Source organism: Lipotes vexillifer, unplaced genomic scaffold (genome assembly GCF_000442215.2).
Source record: "Lipotes vexillifer unplaced genomic scaffold, Lipotes_vexillifer_v1.1 scaffold496, whole genome shotgun sequence".
Lineage (NCBI taxonomy): Eukaryota > Metazoa > Chordata > Mammalia > Artiodactyla > Lipotidae > Lipotes > Lipotes vexillifer.
The window spans coordinates 3,654,839-3,674,301 of NW_006786690.1; the positions used below are offsets into that span (position 1 = coordinate 3,654,839).

General features: G+C 48.3%; 1 protein-coding gene and 1 pseudogene across 2 annotated transcripts; both read right to left on the minus strand.

The window, feature by feature from the left end:
• Positions 1 to 1,298: 1,298 nt before the first annotated feature.
• Positions 1,299 to 5,452, minus strand: RPL11 (ribosomal protein L11). 2 transcript variants are annotated; one of them, XM_007459177.1, is made up of 6 exons: positions 5,408 to 5,452; positions 4,531 to 4,681; positions 3,424 to 3,530; positions 2,986 to 3,117; positions 1,811 to 1,921; positions 1,299 to 1,377 (listed from the first exon to the last, which is right to left on the minus strand). In XM_007459177.1, exons 1-6 carry the CDS (start codon positions 5,411 to 5,413, stop codon positions 1,348 to 1,350), a joined length of 537 nt encoding a protein of 178 aa, XP_007459239.1. In that variant the 5' UTR covers positions 5,414 to 5,452; the 3' UTR covers positions 1,299 to 1,347. The 2 variants fall into 2 exon arrangements, with proteins under 2 accessions (XP_007459239.1, XP_007459240.1); XM_007459178.1 differs by having other exon boundaries at positions 1,300 to 1,377; positions 4,531 to 4,678.
• Positions 5,453 to 8,181: 2,729 nt separating this feature from the next.
• On the minus strand, positions 8,182 to 19,241 carry LOC103070297 (elongation factor 1-alpha, somatic form-like; annotated as a pseudogene).
• Positions 19,242 to 19,463: the final 222 nt, after the last annotated feature.

Consider the following 19,463-nt stretch of genomic DNA (forward strand, 5'->3'; position numbering starts at 1 on the left):
CAGTCCTAATTAGCTAATATATTCACCAAGAGTTACTTTGTTCTCAAAGATGTTTATTCCAGTTGTAGTTGTTAGTGTAATTACAGATGTTAAACAATGAGGTGCACCCACCTATAGAAGTGAAGCTGAATCACAAGAATTGGGCTCGTTCACAAGTCTTTACTCCATTTACAAAGTGGTGGCCCACAGTAAAAGACTGAGAAGTGAATGCACATCGATGTTTTAAGTGAAACAAAAAGTTTATGCTAACACATTTCATGATTCTCCCCTTTAAGCATCTGGATCTGATGCCTAAGACTTTATCAGGAAGACTAAGTAGTAGCTTCATAAAAAGTTGGGCATAAAAATAACTTCAAGGTTTAAAAATACCTACGAGGGCAGCTATTAAATTAGAGAACCAATTAACAGCAATGAAAAGGTGGCCCAGGGACAACTGAACTCATTAGTCACAAGTGAGTAAATTATTGAGTTAACTTGTGCTCAAAATTTAAACTGTGAACCACGGGCCAAGTATTGTGTCCAATAGAGAAATGGTGGCTTTTGAATGTCACTGCTTCAGTGACCTGGTAAAGTACAGGCAAGACACGTTCCACTTTCACACCAAAGGGGGAGCAAACTGGTTAAGAGTAACATTTCTCACAGATGATAACACAAAATTAATCCCTTTTGAGCACTATGTGCCTGGTACAAGTTTAAGCATTCTACAAGTATCAACCCGTTTAATCCTGAGGGATATAACCATTATTGCCTTCACGATACATACGGGGAAGCTGAGGCAGATTTAAACACAGCTAATAAAATGCAGGGCGAGGAATCACATCCATGCAATGTGTCTCAAAGACCACTCCCTTTCTCTACTTATAGTCTCATCAACTCTAGATTTTCATTTTAAAGGAAAACTGAGTCCAATATTTAACCCCAAACACCACATCAAAGCCTCTGATCCTTTCAGACATCATTGCTGGTAAAACCTCTAATGAAGAGCAGAATCGCTGAACAGAGGGGAGCCCTGCACCCCACTTTAATCAAGGCTCTAAATTCAAACCCAGCCCCAACCATTCCCTCCCCTCTACAGTCAGTTTCCACAGGGTCACTGCACCACAGCCTGTCAACAAGGGTGTGGTGAGCACAGACAGTGCTGCGGAAGTTCTCAGGTTTGGATCTGCCAGGAAACACTGGCATCCAATCAGGGGATGACAGGGTTGTTACCAGCTATTCCCATCGAAGCTTTAAGTGGCTTGAGGTCCAAGGACTTGAATATGGCCAGGCTCCTTTCACAGAACACACAACAGTAATTGTACATTTCACTGAAAACTTTTTATTAGCCTTTTGGATAGAAACAGGAATTTACTTGCCAGGAAGGATGATCCCATCATACTGAAAGAGAACAGATTTTATTTTTTTCAGAACAGGCGGTTAGCAGTAAAGATTGCAGCAATGGCTAACGTTCAAGAATTCAAATCAGGTACATGAACTTCGGCTTTGAATCTCATATCCCTAAACAGGAAGCTGGCCATCTTTAACAACTGCTACGCTATGCTCAACTGTACTATACCCTGAGAAAAGGGGCTCCTGTTAAAGCCATATTCCTCCCCTTCCAGCTATCTGCATTCACGGGGCTGGGGAGAAAGCCTGGTTCTGGGTGTTCTTTTAAACCACCAACCCTGGAAGCCCATTTTCCAAGTTGCCCAAATGTTCCACCTTTAAAAGAGCCACCCACCAAAGGGTGCTAGACTTTGCATCCCCGTATCCCAACTCCATTCACCAACACCACATTCCACCACTTCACCTGAGACAGATCAAGCTTTACCTTCTGCTGGAACCAGCGCATGGCCTCCTCTTTGCTGATTCTGTGTTTGGCCCCAATGCAGCCTGTCCTGCGCTTCTTGTCTGCGATGCTGAAACCTGGCCTACCCAGCACCTGTCCCAGGAATAACCAACAGTCACCTACAGCCGGCTCAGAGTCAAGAGCAGATGGACAAGACGCACACATTGCAGTGACTGTTCTTCAACAGTTACCTGGTGGCCCAAGAGACCCATGATCTCAGTGTCTGATGGAACCTGCATCCTATAGATGACACATCGCCTTCCTATACACTATAGGTCTGCTCTGGAGGCTGGACGTGCAGCTCCTCCCCACTCCCCTACCTAACTTCCAATGGTAGCTAAGGATTCACCACTGCTCCCATACCCCAAAGCACTTTTATTTAAAAAAAAAAAAAAAAAAAAAAAAAAAAAAAAAAAAAAATTTTATAAATTTTACTTCAACATGTGCATTGTAGAAATCTTAAGCTTTCAAGAAGCACAAAGAAATAACTATTTCTCTCCTCTGCTTCAGCTCAAAAGTGCTTCTTAAAGGTTTGTCATCCCCCGTGAGCACCCAACTCTCACTACCATTTCTCTGGATATTCAGATCTAGTAAGAAGACTGCTGCCACCCTTCAGGTTCATACTAGTCAGGACTTCAGGGTTTTGCCATTTATTTACTTGGATGGTTGGACCAAAACATTACAGTGACACAAATGGTCACGTCTACATTAAAATCCCCATCCTGAGCAAACAGCCCCATCGTCAAACCTGCTTCCATGTCCTCTGGATGGAAGCTACCCCATTCCCAGAGTCTAAGGGAAGAAGCAGGGAAAGGGCAGCCTCAGTGCAGCCAACCCAAACGCCAAATGCAAACCCAATACCGTCTCTCAAATTTTCAATTCAGTGGCTGGATGGAACTGTTTCCTTCGCCCACCTCTGAGCAACATCAGTGCTTGCTAGATCCTAGACCATAAACGTCACGGATCTTGTCCATCTAGTTCACAGTGCTATATCCCCACACCTGCCACAAACGAGGTGTATCTTCCCAAGGGAGAGAAGACAGACAACACTCAGAGTCCCAACCCAACATGTCACCATCAAGATAGCACATACGAAATAAAGGAGGAACAGATTCCACTCTCACAGACCAGGAGTAGAAAAGATTAAGTATTCATACCACATAGAAGTCCAGGCCGTAGATACCAATGCTTGGGTCATATTTGATCCCCAGATCGATGTGTTCTTGGATCCCAAAGCCAAAGTTTCCAGTGTCTGAGAAGTTATTTTTTCTTAACTCATACTCTCGCACCTGAGGGAAAAAAACGCAGCAATCACTCCCTGTCAACTCTACCCCGCAATAACTAGCTCAGCTTGCAACACTCAGGAACCCCCAAACACAATTCAATGTAATTTGGCCAGCAACAAAATCTGATTTTCCCACTACACCAAATCACAGCTATGGATTTCATATAACGACTAACTTTCAAAGGGAAGGGAAAAACCCTTTAGAAGTTCAAAAAAGTCACAAGGCAGGACATTAAGTGTAACCACTACCGCTGTAACTATGTGCTAACTGGTGCTCTTCAGTATTATCCCACGGAGGGGTCAGCCTCACCTTCAGACCTTTCTCCAGGATTTCTTCTGCCTTGGCCCCACGGACTGTGCAGTGGACAGCAATTTTTTCATTTCTTCTGATGCCAAAGGATCTGACGGTGTATCTAGCTGCAGGCAGGGGTAACAAGGAGTCAGCTGTTATCATACTCCCACTGCACTCCCCTCTTCCCCAGAAAATCATCTCTATGACTCCAAAGCGACATCAAGTATCCATCCACATTCTAAAGTGGTGTTCTAATCAGTGTCAACTTGTATCAGTTAATCAGGTTCATTTCTAACAAAGAAACACATTTTCCAACACTCAGCCATACTTGAGCAATTAAGATCTCAGAGCCATAATGTCAAAGTCTCAGGAAGGGCAAGTTCATAACCAGTATAAGCTAAAGGAAAATGACCAAACATTCTACTAATAATGTTTATTAATAATAGCTAATATTTGCTAAGACCTTATTGTATCCCCATTTCACAGAAGCCGTGAAAGGTTAACTTGCACAAGATCAGTTGGTAGTAAGAGGCAGGTTGTGATTCCAAGGACTTGCCATATTCCATTACCCCAAAGCAATGAAACTCTAAAAACAAAAAATGTAACAACAGTAATGCCTGCACTGTGCTTGGTATGCAGCAGGCATTTCATATAACCTATCCTGTCCCCCGCGATCTTGTAATACAAGTACTACCATCCCCTGTATGCAAATAAGGAAGCTGAGGCCCAGAGAAGCCGAAGTCACAGACTAGCAAGTGATGGAGCCGGGATGTGAACCAGGTTAGTCTAGGGACACAGCCCTGTTCTAGCTGTAGCCTATGTAACCCTAACTGCTAATCAAGCCAAATACCATTTTCTGCATTCCCAACATTTCCACGCTACCTTGTACTCTCGTTACTTGCAAAAATCTCTACTTGGGCTAGTCTTAGCTTAATCTCGGCTCATACAAAATCTGGTATTCCAATACCACTTTTATGTTGGAAGGGAGATACTTCTTGGGAAGCTCAGGAAAGCAATGCTTTAAAGAGATATCGCCTTCAAAATGGGTACAAAACAGGCTTGACAGCAGGCGAGGTAAGAAACATCCCGACATCCCCAGCCCTCTCCCTGCCGGCCACGACTCACCTTTGGAGAACACAGGGGTCTGGCCTGTGAGCTGCTCCAGCACCTTGGCTGCCCGGGTCAGCCTGTCTCCGCTCTCCCCCACGCAGATGTTGAGGCAGAGCTTGCGGATGCGAAGTTCCCGCATGGGGTTCTCCTTCTCCCCTTGATCCTGCTGCAACAGGGAAGCACAGCCGTCAAAACACACAATCCCGCCAGGGCTGCCAGCCTAATATTTATACTTAGCGCATTTCCGCTCATCCCAAATAGTCCCGAAAGCCCTAAAGGTTCAAGAATTATCACCATGTTTGTGTGGGAAGCACCGAGGAAGACATCTCGGGGTCTTGTTTTCTCCTTCCCCCACGCACGGAACGGGTGAACAGAAACAGGACAGGTACCGAGTGGAAAAGTTACAGACAATGCGGGTGAACCCCAAGGGGCTCAAAGTGTAAGGTGACGGAGGGCGCCCCGTTACACGGCCGGTGAGGGGTGAGAAAACAGCACGTGGCTGGGCAGCGTCCCCCGAAGCCTGGCCTCTGCCCCGAGGAGGAACCGGCTGAGGCTCCCCAGCACCAGGCAAGTTTCAAGTCCCGGGGCCCAGCAACAGGTCCGAACCCCGCGTCCCAGACACCCCTCCGATCGCTCCACTGGCCCTCGCTGCAGCCTGCGGGCCGTGCTTCTGGGCCTCCCGCGGCTGCCCCGAGCCTGCTCCTGGGAGGATGGGAGGAAGGTGACAGGGTCCAGCTCCGCGCCCTCGGCTCGTATGGCTTTGCCAGTTTCGGCACGGCCGGCATCGCGGGCTCCGTTCTCCTCGGGCGGCGGGAGAGGTAACCCCCGCAGGCTCCGCCGGCCGTGGATGGAAGCGGATGAAGGGAAGCAAACCCACACCTCGGTTACTCACCGCCATGACGGGAAACAGGAAGAGAAAGTGAGACTTCTGAGCCAGGGCCTTATGGGCCAGAAGGCGGACCCTTTTCCCAGGCTAACCAGCGAGATGAGGGAGAGGAAGAGAGACGCGTCTGGAGCCACGTAGACTCGGCTTCCCCCTCGTGGACACAGATGTCAACTGCAGGTGACGCTAGCTGACCACTGGGGCGTGGGCTTATCCAAAAGCCGGTTTTTAAAGCTCCCTGAACTGGCATTTCCTTGAATTTCCGGTCCCCAGGGACGCTGTTCCCGCCCACAGTCTCAGGTACGGTTGGTCCTTGCGTGTTGAGACTGCCAGAATACACTAAGTCAGTTATGCAAATTATGAAGTAACAGTTTTACTCTGTAACAGTGTAAACAAATGGCATTTAAATATTTAAACCGTAGTTAGAACAGAGCTTTGGCTCTGTCCTGAGCTGTGAAGAGTCCTGAGCTGTGAAGACAGGCAGCTGTGGTCCTGTCTTGGCTAGCTCAGTAGCTATGAGATCTTGGGCAGGTTACTAATTATATCTCCTTCAGCCTCAGTTTCCCTCAGCTTTCAAATTGGTACTAATTGGGCTTCCCTGGTGGCGCAGTGGTCGAGAGTCCGCCTGCCGATGCAGGGGACACGGGTTCGTGCCCCGGTCCGGGAGGATCCCACATGCCGCGGAGCGGCTGGGCCCGTGAGCCATGGCCGCTGAGCCTGCGCGTCCGGAGCCTGTGCTCCGCAACGGGAGAGGCCACAACAGCGAGAGGCCCGCATACCACAAAAAACAAAAAAAAACAAAAATAAAATTGGTACTTATATCACTTGAGGTTGTTGTGAAAATTAAATGAGGTAATAATAATAATAACAATAATAATATAGTGGGTTATTCTTATTAATGTAAACCCACTATATTCAAGCAACCCCCAACCCCCAAAAAGTGTTAGACATGGTACATAATGAAGAGAGGGTCATCCTGCAGGCACAAAGATGGCTTACAGATTAGTCTGACAGGCAAGTACTCCAACCTCAGACAGTAACAGACCTCCCTGGTTTGCACTAAATCCTCATCAGCAGGACCCAAGGGGGTGCTGTGCCAAGATCCACACCCCAGACAGAAGCTGGCTGTGAGTCAGGGGGTTTCTTTGACATAAGCAAATGGAGAAAGGAGAGCATACAGGGCCTTGGTGGAAAAGGAGGGAAGGGGCTTTCTTCTACAGCCATAATTCCTTCTCTCATCCCCGTGGGGGAGGTAGAAGCCCCCAGGTTCTCCTTGTATCATCCTTAGGGACGAAAGGACACTTCTGGGAAGCTGGGCTGATGGAGGAAAGCAAAGAGAAAAGGCCCATCCTCTGAGCCTTCTCTACCAAGCAACCAGCACTAGTCCAGAGCAGGGGCCTCAGGCAGACCCCTAGGATGGGCAGAGCCAAGGGAGGGACTGCTCCAAAACTCCAGAGATGTGACAGCTGGATGTAGCACATGATCCTGCATTTTCTGTTCCTATAAAGCGCATTATTGGACCCACTGGCAAAATCTGTAGACTTCAGAAATGTATGCATGGTAATTTAATGTTGACCTGATTATGTGGGCTTGGTTACATAAGAGAATGTCCTTAGGTTTAAGAAACATATATTCAGGGACTTCCCTGGTGGCGCACTGGATAAGACTCCGTGCTCCCAATGCAGGGGGCCCAGGTTGGATCCCTGGTCAGGGAAATAGATCCCACAAGCATGCCGCACCTAAGAGTTCGCATGCCACAACTAAGGAGCCTGCCTGCCTCAACTAAGGAGCTGGTGAGCCACGACTAAGACCTGGTGCAACTAAATAAATAATAATAATTTTAAAAACCTCAGTAAACTTTCAAACTACTTGCTATTAAAAAAAGAAAAAAGAAATACACATTCGGTATTTGGAGGAAAGGGGCAGCATATCTGCAGTTTATTATCAAACGGTTCAGAAAAAATGTATATTTAGAGGGGAAAGGATAAAGCAAATGTGGTAAATTTAAGATTTGGAGAATCTGGATGAAGGATATGTGGGACTTCTTGCAACTTCTCTGTAACTCTGAAATCATCAAAGTAGAGAAAATAATTTCAGGGAAACATGTACCTAGGAAGATACATAAAAGCTTATCCTCAAGAACTCCCATCTCATTCCCTCCCACTACAATTTTTCTCCAGCCGAGTCCCTTGACAGCAGTACCCACCGGTGGTAATGAGGAATAGCTAATTGATACTGATATGCCGTGCCCAGTAGGCACCAACTCACTCAAACTTCAACATCCCTGTGGAGGCAAATACTATTGTTTTCCCATTTTATAGATGGGCACACAAGGCACACCGAGGTTCAGTAACGTTTATAGACACTATTTAAGTCAGGGGGTCTAACACCAGAGTCCAGTCCTGTTCCAGGAACTGATGATCTAAGCCAGGGCCAAAAGCTGTCCCCGGCTTCCCCCTTTACACCTTTTCCTCCCTGTGACCCCAGCTTTCGGGTTCTTGCACCAGTCAGGACCCCAGGAGGAAGCCAGAGGGGCAGAATGAGACCCAGCACCCCTCTGCTTCCTCCTTGCTTGACACATCCAGGTCAGTAGAAGCAGAGGCAAAATGACTCGTTGTGCTTTATCCCCATGCCTGAGACTCATCAGCAAAAAGAAAACCCAGTTAGCAGGGGCAGGTTTAGGACAGACCAGGCAAGAGAAGAGCAAGTCCACGTCTTCTCCTTGAGCCACTCTTTCCCCAGGTGTGGCTCTGCCTGGGCTGCCCCTGGCCTGGAGTCACCACTCACTTTTTGGCGGCTTTTATGGTTGCCTTGGTGACTCTGCCTCAAGTAGCTGCTTTTTTCTCCATGGCTTTGGTGACCCTGACAGCCTAACATTGAGCACAGAGTAGGAAGTGCCATTCCCTGTGTATTGAGTTCAGAAAGTTCTTGTGCTTCAAGCCCAGTCATGCCTAAGATAACTGGGGAGTCTAAGAGGTTGGGGAATCTGAGCCTTTGGGTTTAATAGGCTCCATCAGTAGTTCTGGTAATCCACTAGGTTTGAAAACCACTGCACCAGAGAGTAGTGGAAGGAAAAAAAGTCCCTACTCATCTCTTTACTGTTCACATTCTCTAGGTCAGTGCTTCTCAGACTTTGATGTGCACCTCAGTTACCTGGAGATCTTGTTAAAATGAAGATTTGAATTCAGCAGGCCTGGATGGAGCCTGAGATTCTGCATTTCTAACCAATTCCCAGGGGATTCCCATGCTGCTGGTGCATGGACCACACTTTGAGTTAGCAAGGCTCTAAAGTGGCCCCTGCCTTCCCGTTGTGACACTAGGCAAGCTGCTTTCCCTTTCTGGGCCCTTCTAACCTGGCACTCAGATCCTCTGACCAGGTTCTGCTTCCTAGCTCAGGTGTGACACATTGGCCAACTGGCTCCCTGGAGCTGGGAGGAGGAGGTAGCAGCCCCGGTAGCCAGTTGCTCTTGGGCCTTACCAAGGGGTGGGTACTCAGGGAAGCTTTCCATGCACATGGGATTGCTCAGAATCATCTGGGTGATGCCTGCCTCCCAGGACTTCAGGGCTTTAGGGTTGTCTTCCAGCTTCTTGCCTGAGTGCCGGTCAAGCTTCTTTCTCAGCTCTGCAAACTTGCAGGTGATGGGTGCTGTGGCAGTCCAGAACTGGTGAGTAGCCAGCTGCAATGCTGCCAGGATGGTTGAGGATGATCACCTGGAACTGGGGGGAAGTGGGGGGGATGGGGGATGAGGAGGGTATTAGCCAAGCATCCTTCAAAGGAGGTGGCTCTAACCAGCTAAGGGGTCAGCTGCCTTGGACACATTTTAAATTATAGTGAATATTTGAATGTTTATAGGGTATACCAAGTTCCATGCAAAGCAAATGTCATTCATTTCAGTTTAATTTTCACAGCAGGGAGCCTGTGTAACCCAAAATTTCATAGTGAGGAAGTGGCAGAGCTGGGTATAAATGATGCCTATGACTGATAGATATTATTATATGTACATCCCCCCACCTTTTAGAAAAATGGATTATAATAATAGCTACTTAACTTGTTAGGTGGCCCCAGGTCAGCTGCTTTATACATCACCTCATTTAATAATCCCAAGATCACTGCAAGGTAGTCCTAGCCTCCACATGCACAAAGAAGAATGTGCCAGGGTCTTCCCTGGTGGCGCAGTGGTTAAGAATCCGCCTGCCGATGCAGGGGACACAGGTTCGATCCATGGTCCGGGAAGATCCCACATGCCTCGGAGCAGCTAAGCCCACGTGCCACAACTACTGAGCCCAAGCGCCTAGAGCCCATGCTCCGCAACGAGAGGAGCCACCGCAATGAGAAGCCCGTGCACCGCAATGAAGAGTAACCCCGCTCGCCGCAACTAGAGAAAGACCACGGGCAGCGACAAAGACCCGACGCAGACAAAACTAAATTAATTAATTAATTATTTTAGAAAAAGAAGAATGTGCTAGACATTGCATTAAGAAAGGGTTTCATGGGACTTCCGTGGCAGTCCAGTGGTTAAGACTCGCGCTTCCACTGCAGGGGGCGTGGGTTTGTAGAGGGAGCTAAGATCTCACGTGGCACATGGCATGGCCAAATTGAAAAAAAAAAAAGAAAAAAGAAAGGGCTTCATATTCTGACTCTGGGTCAAGGAAACACCTGAGAGGTCCAAGCATACAGCTTCCCAGGTTCCACACAAACCTACTGAATCAGAACCACTAGGGAGAGTTCTAGGAATCTGAATTTTGTTTTGTTTGTTTTTTTTTTTTTGCGGTACGCGGATCTCTCACTGTTGCGGCCTCTCCCGTTGTGGAGCACAGGCTCCGGACGCGCAGGCCCAGTGACCATGGCTCACGGGCCCAGCCACTCCGCGGCATGTGGGATCTTCCCGGACTGGGGCACGAGCCCGTGTCCCCTGCAGGGGGACTCTCAACCACTGCGCCACCAGGGAAGCCCTACAAATCTGAATTTTTGAAACACTTCCCCAGTGATTTCTAATGCATTTGGTTTGAGAACTACTGCTTTAGGGCATCAAGATTGTACTTTGGAAATTAACCAGGTCACCAAAATGCATCATCTCGTTCAAGGGCAAACAGTAAATACACTGCAGAGTCAGGGTACTAACCCAGACTGACTGTACCTACACTGCTGACAAGAGACCAGCATGGAGCCTGTGCTCAGTGACCACTTCCTGAATGACCCAGTGACCCATCCTGCTCTCAGGACGGTATGGCCACTTCAGGAGGACACCCGTAAGTGGGCTTTCTCACCTGGGAGAGGAAGCTCCCATCTCTAAGGGCGGGTCATCCTTGCTGTCCCCTGCCACGTTGCCCTGCCTGATGTCCTGTAAGGACACGTTCTTCACATTGAAGCCCGTGTTGTCACCAGGCAGGGGCTCAGCCAGGGCCTTGCGGTGCATCTCCACAGACTTGACCTCGGTGGTGATGTTGCAGGGGGCAAAGATCACCACCATGCCCGGCTTGAGGATGCCAGTTTCTACTTGGCCCATGGGCATGGTGCCAATACCTGGAGGGACAGAGAAACCAGACCCTATTGGGCCCTCAACCTCAAGTACCCCCACCCAGCATGTGCTCACCCCCAGTCTTGTAGACATCCTGCAGGGACAGCCGCAGGGGCTTGTCTGTAGGGCAGGCAGGCGGCATGATGGAGTCCAGCACTTCTAGTAGCGTCGTGCCTACCACGTTCCCTTCCTTCCTGATAATTTTCCAGCTTCGGAACCAGGGCATCTGGAAAAGCAACCAAATGTGCACCTTACTCAGCCCTGAGAGAGCCTGTTCCAGGTACCAGCCCGCACTTAACATGGGACCTCAAGGAATTTCTTTAAGCATTCTGAGCCTGGGCTTCCTCATCTGTGAAACGGCAATATCACTGCCTACTGGCAGACCAGTGTAAAGACACAAAAGACCACACTCAGTCCACCAAGCACAATACCTGATATGTACTATGTGCCCACTAAATGGTGGCAATTACTCCAAATCTTGCAGGCATTGCCCCTGAGTTGAGCCCATACGTTTTAGGAAGCAGAGATTCCTAGAATCTGAATAGCCCTTACATCTCATTCCATCTACTCATTATACAGATGGGGAAACTGAGATCCAGAGAAGAGAAAGGACTTGTTAATGTTCAGCAAAGTTAAGTAAAGATGAGTAATAAGAATGAAAACAAGACTCAAATACTCTAACGCTCATACCTTCTAAAGACTAAGATGCTCCCCAAGGAAGCAGACTTATAAGCAAGGGCACATACTGAGTAAAAGACCTTCTGGGAAGATGACTTTCAGTATGACAGTGCATTGTATTCAGGCCTTTTAAGCAGACATTGTCTTTACTCCTCTAAAAACCCTACCCAAAGCTCATCAGAGACATCATCTTTGCCTTCAAAGATATATCAGTTAACTGGAAATCCAGGACAAAGGACATACAGAAAGAATCAAGGTGGTTGTTATTAAGGGACAGGTGGGCTGACCAAGAGCTGGTCAGCACTTGGACCTTATAGGTCAGGCAGACAATTGGAATCCTGATGAAGTGCCTCCTTTCAGCCGTAGGTCCTTGAGCAAACATCTAGGCTTCGAAACTTCAGCATCCCACCTGTATCAAAGGAAACACCGGCCCCTACCACAGCACTGTAGAGAGGGGTAGGTGCCCTGGCCCTGAGGGCACTCACAGCAAACTCTATGAACTCTCAGTTCTTAGTGAGACTCTCAGAAGGGGAAGAGGCAACAACTGCCATGGGTGAAAGGGTGGGGAAGGGGCATCAGGGAAGGTTTTGGTGGATGGGGAAGGAGGCTCCAGTCAAGGAAGCCTTCTTCCATGGAAGAGAAGCAAAGCTATGCAGTACAGAAGCCACACAGAACACATCTCGCCTCATGGACTCAAAAATTAGTGGCCCAAGGAAGAATGCTACCATTTCTATTAACACTCAACTCTTATAGAGGATGGGGGAGAGGGGAGAGGTAGGAGGCTTTGAAAAAATTTAATAAGCAATTTTGTACAAATAATTCAAACTTGTAAAAAAATAAAAGTATTCTTTCTTTTTCCAGAGGGGATAATTGAGGGTCAGAAGTAGGTTGCCAAAGGACCAATGACTGGCAGATGGCTAAACCAGGAGTTGATAATGAGGCCACCTCCTTATCAAACACCAGCCTCCTCAATGAGGATGAGCTCTTCAATTAATCTGATGAACTTGGCAACTCATTTAGCTCTGTGCCAACTCACAGACCTGCACAGCCTTTGAGGTTGGCATCATCTCCATCTTAAAGCTGGGGAAACCGAGGAGTTCAATGTCACAGGTATTTGAGAGCTGAGTCTAAACTCCAAGTCTACCATATAGTCCACTGGCTGCATGCTTTGTTCTTTTAGCATCTAGAACATGGTAGGTGCCTAATAAATGCTCAAAAGGACATGAGCATGAAACTCCCTTATCTTACTAGCTGAAACGTGTAACAAAACTCAGGGTGTGGGTGGGACTTCTTTGGTGGCACAGTGGTTAAGAATCCACCTGCCAATACAGTGGACACGGGTTTGATCCCTGGTCCGGGAAGATCCCACGTGCTGCGGAGCAACAAAGCCTGTGCGACACAACTGCTGAGCCTGCACTCTGGAGCCTGCAGGCCACAACTACTGAGCCCGCGTGCCACAACTACTGAAGCTCGCATGCCTAGAGCCCTCGTGCTGCAACTACTGAAGTCCATGCGCCTAGAGCCCGTGCTCTGCAACAAGAGAATCCACCGCAGTGAGAAGCCCGCGCACCACAATGAAGAGTAGCCCCCACTCGCCACAACTAGAGAAAAGCCCACGTGCGGCAACTAAGACCCAACGCAGCCAAAAACAAACAAACAAACAAAAAGTCGGTGTGGGGAAACAGACATCAAAAGCTTCAGATCTGTCATTTTAGATGAGTCCCCCTTTACCACTAACGCACTCTTACCTTGTCCCCTTACCTTTTAGATTTTTCTTAGCACTTGTCATCATACACGATATTATTCCCCACTCCCAACACACACACACAAGACTGTGAGTGCTGTGAGCAGAGCTGCTTCTTATTCACTGTGCTGCCCTCAGCACCAAGCACAGTGCCCTGTGTGCAGAAGTTCAAATACTGTCCAAAGGAACACATTGCCAATGGCAGTTCTAATCTTTCTCAAGGGCAATTGGGCAGGATATGTCAGAAGACTCCAAAATAATGCCTACCCTTTGTTTCATTAGAGATTATACTAATTAAGTTATTGAGGACACATGCAAAGATTTATTTACCAAAATGCTTATGGCAATTTTAAATAAAATTAGAAACAGTATTCTCAGAAGCTTGTGCCCTTGGGCTATTCCTTAACTGTGTTCCAGTTTTCTTATTTCACATGGGGATAAAATGCCTTCTTCATGGGGTTCTGTATGTGTAAAGTGCTTAGTCTGGTATCTGTCACATAGTAATTTCTTCTATCATTAATCACCATTTTCATTTAATAATGGATATGGCTAAACAAAATACTGTATTTTGAGATTCAATACAAAACACACCCATTAACTACTGAACATGTTTAAAATATTTAGTTAGTTAGTTAGTTGTGCCGGGTCTTAGTTGCAGCACGTGGGATCTTCACTGTGACATGTGGCATCTTTAGTTGCGGCATGCGGGCTCTTTTTTAGTTGCGGCATGTGGGATCTTTAGCTGTCATACAGAATCTTTTAGTTGCAGCAAGGGGGCTCTTAGCTGCAGCATGGGGGATCTAGTTCCCTGACCAGGGATCAAACCTGGGCCCCCTCATTGGGAGCGTGGAGTCTTAAGCACTGGACCACCAGGGAAGTCCCTGAACACGTTTAAGTGGCAAGGAAATTTTAAAAATTAGAAGTGTTATAGAATATTATGTTTAGTTTGAGTCCAGCTGTGAACGTCGAGAAAGAACTACATGAAAACTAGGTTATCTGTTAAGCCACGGGATTGCAGTTTATGCTTCATATCTGCATGAAATGCTCCTTGTAAAAAGTTAGACATTACTTTTATAGTCAGAAAAAGATAGCTATGTACACGGGGAGCAAAAGCTTAAGAATCCTCAAGTCAGTTATAGAAAAGGTAGGCTTTAGGCAAATGCAATAAGTAGTAGCAGTTAGCACTTGAGCGCCAGCTGTTTGTGTGAACAGATGCCCATGTGGGGTCTCCCAGGTAATTCCCACAACCCCATGAAGTGAGTCCTAAGTCCCAGAGCATTAATACCTCACTCGTCCCTTTACTGTGGGCAAGGGATGGAAATGGGGCTTGAACCCAGGTCTGATGCTAGAGCTGGACTTCCTTAGTAGGGTGACACTCATCTAGGAATGTTAAACCCTACCAGATTCTGGGATCCACGGGCACAGTGACTATATCTTAGACATTTATATTGCCCCCATAACTGCCTAACCCATCCTGAGAAGTAGGATAGCTTAGATGCAGTGAGCATGGGCTAGAATTCTAGACTCTGCTAGCACTACCCAATAGAACTTTCTGCAGCGACAGAAATATTTCATAATGACACTGTCCAATATGGTAACCACATATGGTTGTTGGGCACTTGAAGTGTAGCTAATGCAACTAAGGAACTGCGTTTATTTGATTTAATCATTTAAATAGCCACATACAATCAGTGGCTACCATATTGGACAGTGAAGCTCTATGCTTACTAGTCACGTAGTCTTGAGTTACCTCTGTTTGTTCCTCTGTAAAATGGGAATCAAATCATGTATCCCATGGCGATGGAGATCACTCACAGTGACTGGCCTAGAAGCACACTCTAAATCCTAGGTATTATATTCTAGGAAAAGCCCAAAGATTTGAGTTGGAAAGTCTCATATAATTGGCCCTGCCCCCATCCGCCCTCACCTTTGTGCTGGGTTCTGTCATGTTGTCCCCAAGCCCGCCTCAGATGGGCACAAAGACAACAGCCTTAGTGTTGTAACCGATCTTCTTGAGAGAGGCCTTCACCTCCTTGCTGATTTCCTCAAAGCGCATCCTACAGTAAGGAGGCTCTGTGATGTCCATCTTGTTGACCGCCACCATGAGCTCCTTCACGCCCAGTGTATAGGCCAGCTGTGCATAATCACGGGTCTGCCTGTTCTTGACGACGCCAGACTCAGACTCGCCTGCACCACTTGCCACGGCCAGCACAGCGCAGTCCGCCTGGCCTGAGGGACAGAGAGGAAGGTCCAACTCAGACCTGTCCTAGAACAACCACTGCCCATCCCCATAGCAGGGCCCCCATGGCAGAGCAGACAGCGCCCCCCTGGTGGTACCTGCGAGGTGCCCATGATCATGTTCTTGATGAAGTCGCTGTGACCCGGGACACTGATGTTGGTGATGCAGTGTGTCTTGGTCTCAAACTTCCACAGGGAGATGTCAGTGGTGTGCCATGCCCCGGCTCCGCCTTCAGCTTGTCCAGCACCCAGGTGTACTTGAAGGAGCCTTTGCCCATCTGGGCCAGGAGTGGGAGGGAAAACCCCAGGGTCACTCTGCCTTCCAAAGCTGCCTACCGACCAAGAAGAAAGTTCCCGAGTAAGCTGAGAGTCAGAGGAGACAGTAACAGGGCAGTGTATGGAGATGCCTTTGAATTTTTAAAATAATAGAATGTATTACTTGTACAATTAAGTTTTTCTTTCAGAGCAAGTTTTAGAGTCAGAATGACCCAGGGCCACAGTGAGCCTTGAATTAACAGCAGCAAACATGTAAGTAATGCTGACCATGTACCTGGTGCTGTTTTTAGTACTTAACATGGATTATCTCATTGAATTCTCACAGCGATTCAGTGAAGTTTTATTACCTCCATTCTACAGAGGACATAATAGAGAAATAAACTGACTAGCTCAGGATCACACAGGTAATAAGCAGCGGAGGCAGGATTGGAACCCAAGGCATCTGACGCTAAAGTTCATGCTTTTAACCATTACCCTGTGTTAAATGGTAGCTGTGACTGAGAATTACCCCTGGGATCCTGGGTAAGTTGAATTTCTTTCAGCACTCGTGAAAATGAGGCTGCTAAAAATTCTGTAGCATATACAGGTTACCATGTTAGTCTAGGGTGTACTCTGCCTCTTGCCAGCTGGGAGACCCTGAACATTTGTTCATGTCAGTTCTAAGTGCTGTGCTAGGTCCTGAGGGCAGAGTGGAGATCAGGAGAATCCAGAGACCAGGTGGATTCTTCAAGAAAATGAATTAGTTTATTAGGAGATAGGAGTAGAACCCAGGTGTCCTGACTTAGGAACTTGTATAAAGTCTCCCACAGTTTAGAATATATATTAGATAAGCAGTTCTCAAAGAGTGGTTCCAGGTCCTCTAGCTGTGTTTTTTAGAGGCTACATGATATGAAATTGCAACAGATTTAATGCAGAAGATGATAAGAGAATCCAGCTGTCTGCCATTAAGCCAGACATTAATGATACCTGCAAAAAATGTAAAACAATGCCACCGCTCTAAGATTTTTTTGTTTTGAAAAATAGTTACTTTTCAAACACAAAACTATGATATTTATTTAATATGTAAGGGGTTTATCACTTATTTTTTTAAAAAATAGATTTATTTATTTATTATTTTTGGCTGCATTGGGTCTTCGTTGCTGCACGCGGGCTTTCTCTAGTTGTGGCGAGCGGGGGCTACTCTTTGTTGAGGTACGTGGGCTTCTCATTGCGGTGGCTCCTCTTGTTGCGGAGCACGGGCTCTAGGCGCGCGGGCTTCAGTAGTTGTGGTGCAGGCTCAGTAGTTGTGGCTCGCAGGCTCAGTAGTTATGGCACACAGGCTTCATTGGTCCACGGCATGTGGGATCTTCCCGGACCAGGGCTCGAACCCGTGTCCCCTGCACTGGCAGGTGGATTCCTAACCACTGCACCACCAGGGAAGCCCTAAAAACTCAGTTTTAATTTTGAATATGGTAAATGTAGATATGTCTAATTGACATAAACAAAAACTCTTTGGGGTCCCTATAAGAGTATAAAGGGTTTCTAAGACCCGAAACCTCGAGAACCACCACATCCGGTCATTTGTTTCTCCATGAAGTTCTCGGTTATGCTCCACCATACTGGCTCTGGGCCAGCCCGTCTTTTCTCAGGGTTCTAAAGCTTTCCTGACTGGCCCCTGCCACGTAAGTGGCTCCACAGCAACTGACGGCACCTCTGGAAGCCAAGAGTGGGAAAATGGGATCTATGTAGCGGATGGCACAAATTTATGCCCTGTTAATTACCGTCTGTTTTCAATCCTCCTTATTTATGCCTCTGCAGCAGCTGGTTCTCAGACGCCTCCCGTCTTGGCGACATGCTTCTTCAACTTTCTCCAAGGTTTTCCACCCACCTTCCTGGCCCCCTCCGTTCTCATTCTCCTGCATGGGCTTCTCTTTCTCCACCCATCCCAGGGCTCTGCCCCTCACCCTTTCCCACAGCATGTGCCCTGCTTACTCCTGTGGTCTAGTCTCCAACCTGGGCTTTCCTCCCGAGCTCCAGACGTCAATATACAGCTGGCCCGTGGGCGCCTCAGGTGTCACACATCTAGGGCAGACTCGTTCGGGCCCAGACTAGCTCTGCCTCTGGTGTTCACCAACCATCCACTTTCTCAAGCCAGGAGTTCCTCTTCTTCCCTCACCCCCTTACCTGGAGCTATAACCCCTGAGTTCTGTGGATCCCCCACCTCCGTGCCCCTGGACTCCATCCATTACTCTCCATGCCACTGCTGCTGCCTGAGCCCAGGCCAGGACTCTTGCTCACCTGTTCAGCTGCAACAACCTGCTGACTGGCTTCCCAGACCACAGTGTTGGGCCCTTTGGTCTGTTGTCCCTTTGCTGCCCGCAGTGTGCTCTTCCTAAAAGACTTGTCTGACCCCGTCATTCCCGTGCTTGCAGTCCTTTAGTGGCTGTAGGGACAGTGGCTAGACTCCTTAGCAGGGCTGTCAAGGCCCATGTCCCCCTTTCGTCAACCGCACTCCACCTGAGGGGCTCTGACCTGCTGTTCTGGTCTCCTCGTGGCCCACGGATACCCTCCTCATTCCCTCAAGACTCAGAGGGGGTCCCTTCCTCTGGGAAGCCTTCAGGGCCTCCCAGGCCATGTTCATTATCCCTGCCCTGGGCTCCTACAGCACCCACACAGTTACTGAGCTGGTCGTGTGGTACAATGGTGTGTGACCAAGAGTTCCCGGGGGACAAGGCTTGTTATGTTCGTCGTTGTATCTCCAGGGGCTGCCTCAACATCCATAATAGATGCACGGCAAATGAATCCTTTCCCCCCTTTTATTATTTATTTATTTTTTGCGGTACGTGGGCCTCTCACTATTGTGGCCTCTCCCGTTGCGCGGCCATGGCTCACGGGCCCAGCCGCTCCGCGGCATGTGGGATCTTCCCGGACCGGGACACGAACCCGTGTCCCCTGCATCGACAGGCGAACTCTCAACCACTGCACCACCAGGGAAGCCCCTTTTCCCCCTTTTAAATGGGGATGCAGCTTTACCTCCTGAGATACAGTGTGGCACACTTGAATTTAAACCTTGGCGCCACCTCCAGGCGAGCTGTTTAACCCTCCCGAGCCTCATTTCCTCACCTGGAAAATGGCAGCCCCACCACCTGCCTGGAATGATTAAGAAAAGCACCTACCAGGCCAGCAGGTGCTCAGCGGGAGCGGGCTGTGCCCTCCCCCAGCATAAGGGCTCCCTCCCAGGGAAACCAAGGCTGGAAAGGGGGCGGGTGGCACTCAGTCACAGCAGCCTCAGCTGGGAGGCCTCCTTCTCAAACCTTTCGATGGTCCTCTTGTTGACACCCCCGCATTTGTAGGTAAGACGCTCATTTGTGGTGGACTTGCCCGAGTTCACGTGGCCGATGACCACGATGTTGATCTCTTGCCCATGCTGGGAGCTGCTGGGAGAGGGAAGGACAGGTGTGCTCAGGGCCGCTGCCCCTAGCTCACCTTCCCTGGGAATGGGCCAGCAGAGGTCGAGACAGGAGAAGAAAACAGTTGGCCAGGAAGGAAGTGGAAGGGGGCCTCCCCAACACCTCGCACCTGGGGAGGCTGCTCTGGTCTCTCCCCCAGCTCCAAGGGGGTCATGTCTACC